The 16,858-nt window shown below is 37.8% G+C and overlaps 1 protein-coding gene across 6 annotated transcripts in view; it reads right to left on the reverse strand.

Annotated features, from left to right (window-relative positions):
- Positions 1–16,858, reverse strand: part of FHIT (fragile histidine triad diadenosine triphosphatase) — a 540,874-nt gene that overhangs the window by 393,396 nt on the left and 130,620 nt on the right. For all 6 annotated transcript variants that reach the window (XM_058845396.1, XM_058845400.1, XM_058845401.1 and 3 more), the window contains one exon: positions 4,071–4,192. In XM_058845396.1, coding sequence (XP_058701379.1) covers positions 4,071–4,170 — 100 coding nt within the window. In that variant the 5' untranslated portion in view covers positions 4,171–4,192. The remainder of the gene's footprint in view (positions 1–4,070; positions 4,193–16,858) is intronic.

Below are 16,858 nucleotides of genomic sequence, written 5' to 3' on the forward strand. Positions count from 1 at the left end.
ATGAAAAGAACAATACAAAATAGTCCAGCAAAATTCAGTATATAACAGTTAAACAGTCTTCTTTTTTGTTTCCCTTTTGTTCGTCTTTTTAAATGGAAAAACCTTTTCATAATCAATCCCACATGAAAAGTTGTTGTAAAGTATTTATTCTCATTTATTACACACATACATCCGCCCTTAGTAAGGGAGCCAAAGTGTCCACCACAAATTTCCATAAAATTACTTGGTCCCAATAACCCTCAGCTTGCTGTTCCCAGCTGGAAAGACTGTTCCTTTTAATAACCAATTCAATAAACTGCTGAAAAATGCTTTGTATAATATAGTATTGCCATAGATCTGCTGTTTGTCTCTGTCATTATATATTGCATTCAATCAATTTACAAATGTTGCTGTGTTCCTTTTGTGCAAGTTCTTCATATGGCATCCTGAACACAAATCTAAAGATCAATACCTTGTCTACTGAAAAAAAAATTGGACATAACTAATGAATAATTTTATTTATAATAAAAAGTCCTGGTCCCCAAATGGATTCTGCTAATGCTGAAATTCATTTTTCATATTTAACACAAGATGAAAACAAGTACCCTGCACTACACCATGAGAAAGGCAGCGATAAAAACCAGTTCATATTTATTGAAGATGTGAGCGAGACCATGTAAAGCTCTGGTGCAGGGCTAGGGAAACATCAATAAAATGGTAGGTCATTCACAAGGTATTTGTTACCATATTAAAGCAAAGGAAGTCCACGTGGAAGAGCAGATGGAATTTGTTTCAAACAGCACCACAGCTCTGCTCTATGGAACTATGGAAGCAGCAAGGCTCTGAAGAAGTAATTCAAGCAAGAAGCCAAGGAGAAGCTGAGCTCATGCTGTTTGCATGAGCTGATTCAGTTCATCTTGTGCCTTTTGTGTGACAGAAACAATGCATTTGCTGGCTACAGACACATCCCTACACTGCTCCAGCTATTGAATAGCTGCCTCCTCCAAAACAACCACAGAGCTGTTCAAGGGAGCCACAAATGACTGCTTTTCACAATCACTCTCTGCAAAGCAGCAAGCTGACAGAACTGAGAGGAAACAAGGACTCTTGTGAAATGGGGAATGGGTACCTGTGTGAGGGTATCCCAGCAAGCTCCCAGAACACCCAGCTACAAGCTGGGTACAAGATTACAGCACAGATGTGCACTGAGTACAGCATTTGTGTTCCCACTCAGACTCTGAGCCCCGCAACAGTGCCAGAAAGTCATCATAACAGCACACCCCAAAACCCAATATCACTAATCAACACCATCCCCAATGCCACGTGCCTTCTGCTCTGACATCAGACAAGGAGATGGCAAGAGCAGAGCAGGTACAGACCCCTTATTATTACAGCTGTTAAGTGCCAATGTATTCAGCCATCCCGTGGTCTGACACCTCTGAGTCTTTGCTAGGTGACACCAAAGGGACGGGATCTCCTGAGGGGAGCTGGCACTGATCCTGACCACCTGCAGCTCTCCTCTGTCCTGCTGTGCCAGAGGAGGTCAATGTTTCCTACAGTCACACACGTGTGCCCATTGTAGCTTGCTCACTACAGATTCCAGTTTCATGCCAGATATCCCTTACTCAATAATAAGAACCTGGCACCTTCCTATCCAAGAATCTGCAGTAATCACTCGAAGGGATCCCAATACAAACAGGCTCCCAAGTCAGTGCACAGAAGTCTAATGCTGGGAAAAATGAGGCAGCTCTGTCCAGGAACAGGAGAATTCTTTCCTTACCATAAATACTATATTTTCACTCTACCTATTTTTGGACTATTAGCACAATTTGTCTTTCAAATGTCAAGCTAAATTCACAGGATTGGCAGCTCGAAATAAACAATACAAAACTTAGCAGTGTGTTAACTGAACAAGCCTGCTTTGGCATTGTTCAAGTCACACTGAACTCCACAAGGCCATTGTGACAGACTTTTTCCCAGAGTATAATTTTTTTTTAAACTATTACTGCAAATTCATAATTCCATCCCTATGTTCTGTTTCAAGATGGAATTTCAACCTTTCTAGGTAATTAAAGCCACCACCTGGAGTGATCTGGCTTTCATACTGATTTCCTTTGTCTCTCTAATTCACATACATTAATATTTTATTTTCTACTGAAAAAAAAATGTCACACATGTGCCAAAGACAAGGCAGATAAAATTATTGCAATAAAACAAAGAAAATACACTTGCTACTGCCAGGTCTCAAGATGAATGCTGCATTATACAGACACTTTAAAAGCCTTACAACTGCAATTTGCTCTATTTTACATACTGTATTCTAGCCTTTATATCAAGATCTCTCCTAATTTCTTCTTATTGTAATGAGAAAGGAAAAGGGTTGGGTTTCTATAACCTGAACATTTATTCAATGGAGAAACAAAGACTACATTATATATTACAACACAAGCTATTAAAACAATGTGACACCATAAAATACACTGCAATACTCATTATGGGATAACAAAGCTAAACCCTGAGCAAATAAATGTATCTGCCAAAAGTCAGCAATAATTATACAACAAGAGTTTATAATCTTTAATTATTTAAGAAGGAAAGAAGCTTGTTATAATTAAGTTTTATAGGCTCCTTAACTTGTCATTACTAGGTGAACACAAAACTTTAAAACAAGAATGCTTCATCTGAAATACTCTATTTTTAACAGATGCAATTGCTCACTTAACTGATTAATTTAAAAAAATAGCCAATTATTGTTTTTAAAACCTGCACTCACAGAACAGATAAGAGGTTATTCACTCTCTGATCCACACAATGCATACAGCAACTGCTCAGGCACCTATGGGCCATGCATTGCACACTGACCAATGTGACACTGTCTTTATATAGACTTTGAAATGGTTCTTGTTGTGACAAATCTGTAAATCATCTTGGATTTACATCAGGAATTTCAGAAACTCAAAGATCAGAAAAACTGTTAATTTTATTCAGTAAAATACATTGGTGAGACAGTAACACCCTTAAAGTTTCTACGAAGTCTGTGCATCTTTGCCATGATCCGACTTCTGATACACACAAACACCATTCAAAACAGGTGGAGAGAAAAGTTCAATATTGAACAATTATAATCTCCAGAAGTGATGGGAGGAAAGGAAGGTTCCATATTTCAGAAAAAATATATTTTGGGGTTTAAAAAATATATACTAAAATTTACTTGATTCTAAATTATGAAAGAAACAACATAAAACTACAAAACTAACAAGAAAACTTTCAATGAACTGCAGACAACTTCCTTTTTTTCCCAAACACAGTCATTCATTGCCTAACTGAACTCCTACTAAAATTTTATCATGAATCTCTATGGAAAAAGTGATCTGTCTTGATTACTTCTGAAAAATTGCACTTTCAGCTACTGAAATCAGCACAAGCTACGGAACAGCAGAATTTTGACTAGAAAATAACACACTACACTACAAAATACATTAAATAGGTGCATTGAGCATCTTGTGCAATCAAGTTACAATAGTTTCTAACTCAAGAATTTTACTTACACCATGAGGCTTCATATTTTCATCATGAAATGTGTGCACTATACAGATGGTTTATTTAATCCTTTCCCACCTAAATTAATCAAAGCAATCTGTCCCCCCCGAAAAAAAAGTCTTCAAAGTCTTCATACAGGATTCTACTGGCATTTGACAAATGGTGTACATTTAGCCAGGAAAAGTTGAAAATCCTCCATAAAGTTACCACATCTAAAAATAAGTGACATTATTAAAAGGGAAGCAGGATGTGTTATTTAGTGTAATATGGAATTTAAGCAGTACCACCTCTGATAGACTTTAAAATGCTTTTAGTAGCACCTGGTTGTTTATACATCTTCTATGGTGAAAAGGTCAATAGAAATTCACCTCGAAGGTCACGGTTGCTAAGCAACTGTTTTCGGCAGTTCTGCAACACTGATCAAGCATCTTCTGATCAAGCATCACTGCCTGGTTTTTGGAATAAACCAGGAATATTATTCCATCCTACCTGGCCTTCCAAGCTCCCTGAGCGTGTCGTGCTTTTCCCAGGATTGGCCATGGAAAGGATACGTCCCGGCACCACCGGCCTGCGGTTCACCAGGGCAAAGCACAGCTCCGTCCTCAGGAACACCACGGAGGGCTTGATGAGGTGCTGCCCAAATCTCAGCATGATCAGCCCCAGCCTTCAGGGTCTGAAAGAGACAATAGTGAAGATAATTAAGGGACTGATTCTGCCTTTCCAAACAGGAATAGAACAGTCAAACTGCCTGTGCAGCTTCTAACAGATAGCGCCTCCTGGGCTCATTGGGTGTCCTGGAATGGTTGTTGCATCTTCCCTAAAAGGATCACGTCTTTGAAGGAGTGGTGGAAAAGACTTCTTTCCAAAGTGAAAAATTTATATATCATTTCTTAAACCTCACAGTCTTGGCAGGGCTACAAAATTCTAGAGAATGCAATTTCTCCTTCCCATTTTCATTTGTACTGCTTTGTAAACATGTTCTTCGAAGAGCACAAATAGGATTTCACATTCTTTCTGACACAATGCAAATCAGTGCACACAGGACTTATGAAATAAACCACATTTTCTTAATCTCTCCATTAAATACCTCAACCTGAAGAAATACTGGCAAATTGAAGAAAGTTTATTTAGCCATTTTCCATCCACACTTTCTAGCTTGAGCAACTGGAATGTGAAGACAATCAATGCCACATTTTCTCTTAGTCAAAGAATTCCACTTTCATTCACTAAAATTTTCTCTCTTCGTGACAAGAATGAAAATCCCTCTTAAATAGCTACAGCACAGTCCCAACTGTGTCTATTTTAGCTCTTTAAGCCCTAGAGTATTTAAAGTATTTAATTCAATCAGAAATATCCAAGGTACTGCAGGGTAAAATATGAAGAAATGACAAATTTCATGTGACAATACATCAGACACATCGGAAGCATTATATTCACATTACCCAGCTTGAACCAAGTGACTAATCAGGAAATTCAGTTTTATATATTGGCTGAGATGGGGAAATCTACTGCTACAGTCATGGAGGGTCTTTTGTTGCAGTTCTTTTCTTGCAAAATTACTGTTTTCAGTAAGACCTAAACTTGGTTCTTAATCTAAGAGATTTATTCTAATTTATCATCCCACTTGTACCTGCTCCTATAAAAAGAGTACACTCAACACCCTCCTCTTAGTGCACACACTTTGAAAAGGTCTTTGAGAAAGACTTGTTCTTCTAAAGGAACTTCTGGCTTTGTAGTGGTCTGATTCCAGAGAAGAACTTAAATTAAGGGCAGCAGATGCATCTAGTCAGGGTTGACATGAGAAAAACACATACAAATCTTAGTAAAAGACACAGTAACAAATCAGATTACTGCATTTCCATGTGATAAGCATTTTCTAAGCAGGCACCATGTCTTGTTTTATTTTTGAAAATCACAGATGAAAGGAAATGCTTGAACAGACCATGGAAGAGTGGAGATTTTAACTATGCCTGTTTCAAAGATTTGAAAAGGTTCTACATTCCTTTCCACATAAAGTCAAAAGAAGATTAAGTGTCTGAGATGTGTCCCTTAGCATATATTAAACTTGAAAGTTGACAACATACAAAAATCAAGTCTCTTTAGCTACTAGAATTGCTTAGCAGGGAAAACACCTGCTATCTTGTGCTGATGCTTAAAAAAAATAACTATTAGGAACTTCAATCAATCTCCCTCATTTCTCTTAAGCAGTCTATCAGCAACCCCCCGTGGGGGTTTTTCATTCTGATTAAAACATGCAAGAATGTTTTTACACAATTCAGTAAAGAGACATGGTTCTCTTTGCAATGAAGGAAATGCTTCTGACAAAGGAGAGAAACACATTCCATAGCCAGGACTAACCACCAGGGATGAAATGATAAACTGGTGTCTCCAGAAGCTGGAAAATCAAATGTACCACCTGCCCTTGCACCTGGCAATGCTAAGGACAGAAATCAAAGCACTACTGATAATTTCTTGTTCTCTCTTCCAGAACAGGGATAAATAAAGGTTCTGTCCAGAGGCATGGGACAGAATTAAACACAAAACCAAGGCTTCAAAATCACAGATGCTAAATGTGAAATATGATGATTTGAAATTTGACTTAAGGAGGGAGAGAACCTGAGGTTTGGTAATCAGCTGGGGAAGTCCTCTGGCTGATTGCTGCCATAAGCGAAAAGTAACAAAGAGTAGCAAAATAAGCTTGGTGACATTAAGTTTTTATCATGCATCTACCACACAATATTTACTTACTTCATTACCTGTCTTGTTTTAAAAAGACCTAGAAAAATCAGTAAAGTAAAAGCACTAATCTCATACCTTTCCTTGCAATATTTTGAAGAATCACATTACAGCCCAAGTGGGTTGATCCAGAATTATTAGAACATTTAAAAATCTCATACATAGAATTAAAGCATGTATTAAAACCTTTTCTATTTATTTACTATGCAAAAATATATCTGAATAATGTATTTCTATCCCTTGATTCAGACAAAATAAATGTTTTTCAAACTAATGTGTCAGTTGTTCTGGTTGTGCTGTGTAATATTGCAGACTTCCCAGTGCTATTCTCTCCAATTCTGCAAAGGGATTGTGGGAGACTTTTCTTAAACAATTATTCATGATCTATTATATATTACTTCAGCTGCCTTCTGCCCTAGTGATCCTCTGTGTTTTTCTGCACAGTATAATCATCCGTGCTCAGAACCAACACAAATGCTAAAAAATGCATTAGGGAAATAAGTAATGGGTACAAGTGAAATATCCACGACTGTGCAGCAACACACTACAGCAAGGCTGGAATATTCCAGAGTGCTGCCAGGCAGAAAACTGCTACTGGCAGAGCAAGTTCTCAGTCATCTGAACTCTACCATTTACTGCTTGGTCTGTAAACCAGCAGGAATCAAGAGAGCACAGGTGTGTGCACACAGGACATGAGATGCAAACACCGTGTGCACAAGGATCCCCAGCTCCCAGATTGGAATGACCAAGCTAAGTCTGTTCCTCCAGGGATTTCCATTTTTCACATAAAGAGGAGGTCAGTGCCAGGCAAACTACAAACCATACATAATTGGCTAAAGATGTTTCCTCTTTAATGATGGTAGCCTTTCTAATCCCCAGTAATAAGGAGGACAATTACACAGTAATGTTAGAAAATGAAAGAAATCCATTTCTGATTAAATTTCAGCCCAGTTTAACACAGTTTCTCTTCTGACTATTCAGATGAAAAGTGTATTTACTCTTCTTCATATTGCAGATATACATCACATTGCCTATTTCATCTGCCTCATTTTCCTAATTAAATTCCCTTCAAGCTGTGTTACTGCAGTTGTAGGTGGGAATACAGTATTAAAGGCTAACACAGCAAGTAGACTAATTTTACAGCCACAACAGACCTCAAATCCATATAACTCATACTAGGAAAAGATAAAAAAAAAAAAAAAAAAAAAAAAAAAAAAAGAGGGAAAAAAAATACAATGGAAGTCTACATTACACCCTGAAAAATAAGTGTTAAAATTAAGAAAAATCTTGAAATGTTGTTAAATATTTTTATAATTTTGTAAAGTTTCAGTAGATGATGCCATGACGATTTTTTGCCTTTTATGTATGTACATACCTTTCATGTATTCTCAGTGTCCTTAGTATATATACTTGTAATACCTTAAGTCTGATAACTTAGGATAGCCCTGCTATTCTGTTGGACCAGGAGACCAAACATCCTAAGTGCCTCACAACTGGAGGCCAGAAAGCCCTAAGCTTTGAGAAACCAAGCTCCTCTCTAGAATACATCCTGTAAAATAAAATTGAGCCCATCTAGGAGGGAATATGTCAGGATAAGAAGATATCATGCTATTCATTCAAGCCTCTCACTGGGGCAACCTTGTCAGATATGCTGATTTGCAAGGTCTATAAAATTGCATATGGGATCTACCATGAATGTGCATTCCAGCACATTTCACCTTGGAGAAATGTTGCACCATAATGATCCTTATTAACTACCAAAAAAAACACCTTTATCCCTTAACCATGCCTGGCTCTTAATTCTAGGTCCAAGAAAAAGGCATCATAGGCACATGGCATTTCCCCAGTCTGTATAAATAGTACTCATATATTAAATGTATTTTTGAGAGGAAATCTATACACCTGTCTCAGTTTTCCAGATTTATTCAGTTTCAGGATTAGGGGTTTTGGTTTGTGCTTCCGTTTTTAAACAGCATAAACTGTAGAATCACTTGTGTCAAATACACAGCAAGAACTCTGAAAGGAAAATAAGTTCTCTTCTGGGAAGAAGATAAGCTCACCTAAAACCAGGTCCATAGGACATCAAGATGGGTTTCTGCTTGTTACATGACATCACTAGAATCAGAGACCTGGAAAAGTGTTGGAAGTTTGCTGATTGCAAGGAGTGATGGCAGCAGTTCTTTAATGTTCTCTTCCTGCCACCACAGACCTCCCCATTGGATACTTAATTGAGATGGTGTTGGTACTCCAAAATGCCTCTTTTTTTTTTTTTTCTTATACAATTACTCCTCCTTAGAACAAGGTGTTGAGATCAGCACCTGCTGGGAACCAAGCTCAAGGCTTTTGCTGAGAATCCCCTGGGCACTGTTTTAGGAAAGCTGCACATCTGGTTGTAATGGGAGAAGACAAGATAATGCAAAATGGCCTGCTAACTTCAAATGTGTGTATTAAAGGAAAACAATTACAATACCATTATCTCTCTGTGCTAATAGGAAGGACTGTTTTAGAAACAATCCCAGGAGTATTAAATTCTTAAATTTTAAAGTTTATTTTACTGTATTAACATTGCCTGTTCATGCATGTTGACAGTCCTGATTCCAATATTCAGTTTCATTGTAAAAACACTGCGAATTTACGTGGCAAAACAAAAAATTTCTTCCTTTATAATTTTTTAAGGTCTTACGAAAATACTAATTTTTTTAATTCACCAAGATAAGAAAACTTGTGTTACACACTGTAGTTAAGGGAACCTATATCCTTAAATTCATATTTGGCATTGCTCCCTCTCAAAGGTTTGGTTATGGGGAGAGAGATAGTCCTACTTAGACATCTGAATTCTGCACCCTATTCAAGAAGAAATGTACAATGAAGATCTGTCCTGGAGGCTACTTTCTCTCATGTTTTGGACTTTCTTACTTATTCCCTCCTCTCGCTGCCACTTTGTAAGGATGAAATCCACACAAGTCAGAATATTACTTATTTAACTCAAACACCTAGCAATAAACATCCTTGTTGCTAGCAGCCAGGATCTGACATTTTCATCAAGGAATACCTAAGAACACTAATAAAAAGAAATTATTTTATTCTAAAATCACTTAGTTTTTCTACTGGCTCTGTGTCCCTAGAACAGCTTCATCTCCCAGCACCCTTCACTCCCACTCTTGCACAAGATTTAACTACGTATTTTGTGTTCTTCCAGTTCCAGAAAATGGCCTCTAATTAAAAACTCCTCTCTCTCCCAGTGAGTCAAAACATCACATGCTGTGCTATTTCTGTTCTGAAAAAGCCAAGAAGAATTACAAAACTAGAAAAGGTGCTTCTGTATCTTTGACAGCCATAGACTAGATCCTCTCCATGGGGATGGTATTTAATTCTCTACACGATGCTGAAGGGAGAAGCTTGTGTGGATTATTTCCATTTTCACCACCCACAGAAGCTACAGAACAAGCAAGCCCATTAAATGTGATGCATGTAACCAATCCTGTGGCGCTGACAAGGACCGATTCTGCCCATCATAGACAGATTATGATGGACTAGAATCCACTACACGTGGCTTCCCCTGCTTAATCTAGCAGGGAAGAAAACATCAAAATTATGACTGTTTAAATATATAGCCATTTTCTTAGCATGGTCAATCAAGCTAAATTATCTACACTTACAATGAAAATAGACTGTGGCCTGTTGCACAGCACCTAAGCACCTTCCCATGTGTGATGCCACAGTCATCCATCTGCAGTCCCACAGCCTTTGCTTGCAGCTCCGCTCCCTTTCCCCTGAGCTGCAGCAGCATTTCCCAGCCCCTCTGGGACAGGATTTTGCATTCTGCTCTCACAGTCTCACCCCTGGAATTCCCAGTGCTGTTGTTATTGTGGGCTTTCCTAGGACATGACTGTGACCACCATGAGAACTGTCCCTTCCCCTGCCTGCCTGTGGCTTTTGGGTTGCACCTTGGGCCCAAGGAGGAGAATGCACAAAGCTCCCTGAGCGAGCAGCACCACCCCTGAGCACAGCACAGGTAACATGGACACCGTGAAGAGCAGAGACCTGAGGGAGCTCTGAGGTCCTGATAAAAACCAAATAGCTCCCAGTTGTACTGGGTCTGCCTGGGATGGGCTTTTGTTCACAGGAGCCAGTATGGTCCTGTGGTTTGCCTTTGTAACCAAACCAGTGCTGACAAGACACCGAATTTTGGCTATTTCTGTAGAAGGCTTTCTCTTTTTCCCCATTCTGCCCATCACCAGTGAGCTGATGTACATCTTCATCTTCGGCTCGTGACAGGAAAGCTGCATTGCCCCGTCTCAACATACTTTGTGCAACCAGTCCAGCAGAAAACACACAAAATTCAAATAGAGCACTATAGCCTATTTAAAAACTACAAGTCAAATACAATAGTAGCATTCTCATTTTTTTTGTGTACTAACATACACATTTCCTTTTCTAAATTATCTCTCTTCTGCCATTACACATCTTGTCTGCTGCAACTGGTCAGGGAACGTGCAGGTACACACAGGCAACATGTACCTAAGTCTGTCCTCAGCTTCCTCTCTCCCAGTTTTCTGGTCCATCATCAAACCAAATTTTTAAAAGCTCTCCCCTGCTCCAAAAATCCTCACAACCACCCCAAAAAGCAACTCAAACTTCAGACACACAGAACTTTGTTGACCAAGAACAATGCAAGAACAAAGCAAGTGAGCAAGCCTATAGCAACACTGTAAAGCAATTGCAACTTTGACAAGTTAATCAGCAAATGCAGAATCAAGCTAGACATCAAAGGCAGTATAACATCCATAATACATGGAGAACCCATAAATATCTTTAAATGATGTAGATGTAGTTGTCAAATTCATTTCTATAGCAAACATTTTGGAATACAAATTAGGCCAAGTTGCTATTTTCTTATAATTCAGGTAAAGGGTGCAAAGTTATAAACAATACATGAAAAGGTTTGTAGAGGCAAAACAGTTGTATAATACATTAAACTTGTAGAAAAATGAGGGTTTAGAAGAGTCATGAAAGCACTAAACAGGCTCGACATTCTTCAAGTGTCCATGTGTACACTGTGTGCCTCAGAAGATGATTCATACACCATTTAACCACGCTGAGAAAATCAGTCTGGAAGTGGAAGCCCTTGTTTGCCTCTGTGCTCAGGTAACAGCCCAGTTTCAAATATGAGGATTTGGTTCCAAATATCACTTTGTTGTTGTTGTTGTTTTGACATCCTAGCTAGACTGCAACTTTGTTTTTTAAAAATCCTTTTACAATTATGAGCATGAAATAAAATTGCTGTCTTGCGTTACCCTGCAGTAGGTTTATGTCCATTTTATACTAGAATGCACAAACTAAATGCACCACAATATTACAGAAGTTATCTTTCAAACAAATTCCCAGTTTGAAGACATGATCTAGAACTTCTCACAATCTTCTCTGCTCAAAACTGTGCCCATTTTCCCTCATATCAGCAGAGGTTATCTAAGATTATACCTCCTTCTATCATCATCCAACAAAAATTCCACAGGAATTCAAAGACAAGTCTGATAATTATGAACAACTCAAAATCCATGGACTAGATCTGTGATTTTAAGGAGGATTTTTTGTGAAATAGGATAAAATCAATCAAAAATCAACCATTCACTCTCAACGACTTCTACCAAAAGAACAAAATACACAGAAAACCACACATATAGAATAAAATAAATGATGTTCACAGATCTTTCTTCAGTGTTAATCTTCTAGAGAGGGGGGAGGGGAAAAAAAAAAGGAAAATAAAACAAAGAAACACATTATATTTCAATTTTTTAATAACTTGCATGTACCACAGCTATTATCCTGATGCATGGAGAACTCAGGGGTTTGATTTTGCCTCTGCAAGTCATTCTGATGAACGAGACCTTTAGTGTTGTAATAACTGCTGTGAGTAATGGAACAACCAATGGCTTTTATTAAGAAGGAACACTGAATAATGTATTACCAACACTAAGATCAAGGGAAAATACATTTTTATTAGGGAAAAATATTAATATCAATCATGCCATTTTTTAAAGCACAGAGGTGAAAGGCAGAAAAGGAAAAAATTAAGAAAACACTTTACACTATGCATTAAATGGCAGAAATTATACCATGAAAATCCTTTTTCCTAGTGTGGCTACCTAGGGCTACATTACATGGTAGAGGAGCAATAAAAAATTGTGACATCTCTTGAGATATATAAATGTAAGAAAAACTCCACCCCAGCAAAAGGAAGGATGGGGGAGGAAGGTCGCTATAGAGACCAGCACACTGCACATTGAAACACTTGAGTTTAAGCTCATTCCTTTTGAAGCTACAGACTAAGTGAGCTGAAGTGATGGAACAACAAGGAATGTTCTTTTGCTGAACCTTTCAGTGGGGAAAAAAAAAGTGGCTTTAAAAATGGGGAGTGAAGGAAAAGCTGTTTGTTTTAGCTGCTATTATTATTATTATTATTTATATAGCAACACAAAAAGTCACTTTATAGGCTTTAGAAATACACACCAAGACTAAGCCTTCCCCTGAAGTGGCTTCCTATTTCCTCTGAGTGAACGCAATTTGGACAGCTGTAGTGTTGGACAGCAGAGATGGGGCAAAGAGAGCTGCAGAAGACAAGCTGCAAGGAGTTAAATGAAAAGATTCATGGAGTAAAGAAGTCCATTGGGAGAGGAGAGTAATGGCTTTTCCCAAACCCTTATGGTGGAATAAACCAAAACACAATCAGAGAGGGAGAGCACACAGGGTGCACTATGTCCACACAACTCCAGGCCAGCACAAGTCCAGACAAAAACTTGTTTGTGTGGTACGAGCCAGAGATGTTGGATGATGAGTTTCCAGATGTAGTACAGGATTTTATAATTTCTTCACTTTCAAAAGCCCTCCTGAATCAGTAAACACTCTTAAAGATTTATTACCTGAATTTTTTCTTTTGTCATTTTGCCTAGAATTTCATACTGAATTCAAACTTATTATTAGACCGTGGCTATTTGGTAATACTATGAATTTGAATTTATTATATTTAGAGCAATTCCTGCGAGACCTGAGTATCTCCACAAGCATTTCAGCTTGCTGAATTAATAAATGTAACACAAACATTCAGAGGAAAATGCAGACACTGTACTTAGTCTAACAATTCCTCGGGCATATAAATGAAAATAGACATTTAATGAAAATTTATTGTCAGATTTACATTTATATATAGCTAATAATAATAGATAGTGGGTCCTTTACATTTATGTACACCACATTTATATTTATTTCTAGATGTTGGAATCTAGGACAAATCCCATTAGCTCTCATTTCATCACTTATATATATGCCTGCTCTCCAAAATAAAACCACTTAAACCAGGTTGTTCCACGGACAGTGGAATGAATGAAGCATCATTTCAAAGGATTTATGTCCACATCTTTCCCCCACCTCCTTTTGCCATCCACCCCCCTCTGCCATGTCCCTGAGTGTATCCCAGGTGGGTGATTCCAGCAAGGCTGGGGTTCCCAGGGTTATCCACATGGAGAGCTGCCAGCCCAGGGGGGCACCCTGGGGAGCAGCTGGGAAGGAAAAGAGGCTCCCACCACACAAAGCAGGTCAAGGACACTGGCCAAAATATTGGATTGTTACAACTGTACAGTCCAATTACAGAACTACCACGCTACACACATATATCTAATTATGTATTTTAAATAAGTGCTGCTCTAATGCTGAAATTTGAAAGATATTTTTGAAAAGGTTTATACTATACTCACTGGAAAAATGCAACCTAGTGTGACTTGTTCTTACTATTTCTGGTTCATTTAAACGGGTCCATTTGTGAGCTGCATCCAAACACTTATCTAGGTTCAACTTTTCTGCTCTGCTCGGGTTTTCCCTCTGATTTTTCCCAAATGTTCTCTCTTTACTTGACCATATATTTAGAAAATGGCAAATGCCATTCCTGCTTTCTGGTCACTTCCCTACCATTCCCACAGACACCTGTGCCAGAAGTCAGAGCTTTCTGCATTTTTGTACAGAGCACTGTGAGGGTCCTTGCTCAGCAAGGTAATGTTGAATGATAGTTGGGTTGCAAATAGACTGAAAAAGTAAGAAAATTTTGGAAAAGGAAACACTCACTGTCAAACTGCATTAAAGCATGACAGGAAACTACTTACAGATTTTTGATTAGATTAATAATTAACACTATGGTGTAAGTAAATTTAGGCAAATACAGGCAGTCTTACGTGATATTTTCTGGGAGAAGTTTCATATGTGGTAGCAGAAAATACAGTTAAATTAAAAAACAGCTATTTACTGAATACCACTTCTTTTCATAAGATATTTGCTGCTGAGAGAAAGTGGCTTGCAGTTCCTGTTATGTAATACATACAGGTATTAGATTTATTTCAGTAGGATACTAAGCCTGATAAGTTCAGGGTTACATTTTCACCTCAAGTTGCTCTCCAGGAATCTTTCCCCACTGGACAGGTGCTCTTAACAAATTAACCACTAACATCTATTGAACAGTTTTTGGCTTTACTAGGTTACTTTCAGAATTAGGCCTTAAGACAACTCCAGCAACTCCTTTGATTGATTTACACAAGTAAGAGAAGACAAAGATGGTGTTGTCAATATCCTTAAGTCAAATTTCAAAATCACTGATGTAATAAAGAATTTTCTCCACCGCAATACTTGAAGCAGAAATACAGAGAAACCAAAACGAAAGGGGAAGATATTGTGATAAAGAGCCTAAAGCTGAATTTTGAATATGCTGGCCTGCATCATCCTTGGTAAAAGATTCTTGATAAAAGAAATGCTTAAAAAAATTATATAAACAGAGGAAATTTTTTAACAGCTCATTTCTTTACATATCTATTATTTTAATTTTTTTATTCATCTAATAATTACACATTTTACTGCATCTGCACATCATTCTCCTGGTTGCTTTTTACTTTATGATTGCCAAATGTTCTGGCAAATATGCATTTTCATCTATCTGTCACTACCATAAGATTATTCATGTTTTTTCCTCTTAGAAAACAATCTATATGACTATTTTTTAACCTAGACTCACTGTAGAGAACTTCATGAGTCACATAATCAAGCCATAAACCAAGCAAATAGTTTTGTGTGGTTTTGCTGTATTTCTGGCTCTCTTTCCTATGCTGTATCACTTCAGGCATCAACAAAAAATGTTTTAGTGTTCCTGCTTTTAACTTTTCAAGATTAAAAAACATTTATGGTCACACAGTGGATTGGAATAACTGAGAGTATTATGTTCTCATTTTTTCTGTAAACTTGCTAACATTTTAAATAAGAATTGGGTGCCAAATGACTGTTCTGCAACTAATTGGGGAACAAATTTTTGTATGATGTACTGAAAGATCTTTGGAGCTCCTTGCCAGCCAGGGTTTCTAATAAGATACTCATGAGTAATTAGAAATCTATAGACATGATTAAATCTTCATCTGCAATCTGCAGGATGAATGTTTAGGCTGAAGTAGGGAAAACTGGCAGAGAATTCAACCAGGGACCCCTCTGTAGCTTCAAGAATTTTGCTGGCATTTGTCGAAGCTGAAGCTCTGATTTATTTGTGAATTCCTCTGACTCCTCTGGACAGGTAACTCATAAATTGGGCTGCCAGCTCAGTGCCACAGCCCTGCACCCACAGCCCTGACTGCCCCAGTACTAGCATATTTTATAGAAGGTGAGCATAAATGGTTTCATTCCAGTGAAAACTTTGGACTACCATTGCACTTCTTAAATAATGGATGTAATTTATTATTTAAAAGGTGATTTGCACAATACATATGTACTACCCAAGCTGCCCAGTAGGAAATCATACTTAGTCAAGCAAAGTTCTCACTAACTTTCATTTTTTCCTCAATAGCAAGCAGTTCTGTAAGTAATGCCACAGCAACACCATGAAGCTCTGGGAATAGCTGGCTCTCAGCAGTCTGGAAATGAATACAACTGTAAACAAAACAGACTTTGAAACTACTGAAAAATTCATTTTCTTGTGTTATTATAAGAGACGTTTTGGCTTCCCTGAGTGCACTTCATAGCTAGGAGAAAACTGTCCAACTTCATACACACGGGGTAGCCTCCCAGTTCCACAAAAAATATGAACTTGGCAGGAGGAATGCAGTCTAATAAGAAGCTTTGCAGGTTAACATTAAAAAGGTATTTAAAGAAAGGGGTTCTCTAACTGTCTACATAATTCTGTCATACCAGCCACTATTCTGGTACCCTTCTTGATGAATGTAAGAAACATTTCACTTCTCTAATCATTTTCAGCTAGCGATTTCAAAGAGCTTTGGGAAAATATAAAGAAATATGTATCTAAGAGATAGGAAAATAAACCAGAGATAGACTTTGAGGAGCACAAAACCATACAGTAAAATCTTTTTCCCTGGTCAAATTAATGCAACCAAAATTCTCAAAAATTAACAGAAAGACTCACAAATCACTATGTTTAGCTTTGGTGCAAATCTACACTGCTACTTTCAAAGAACAATGAAGAACTAAGGGACTTACCTTGAACTCTCTATGCTACTCAATAAGCAATCAACAGGCCTAAAACCAAAACTAGTGTAAAATAAACTGCCAGCAGGGAAAATGCAAG

This window comes from Poecile atricapillus, chromosome 9 (assembly GCF_030490865.1).
Source record: "Poecile atricapillus isolate bPoeAtr1 chromosome 9, bPoeAtr1.hap1, whole genome shotgun sequence".
NCBI lineage: Eukaryota > Metazoa > Chordata > Aves > Passeriformes > Paridae > Poecile > Poecile atricapillus.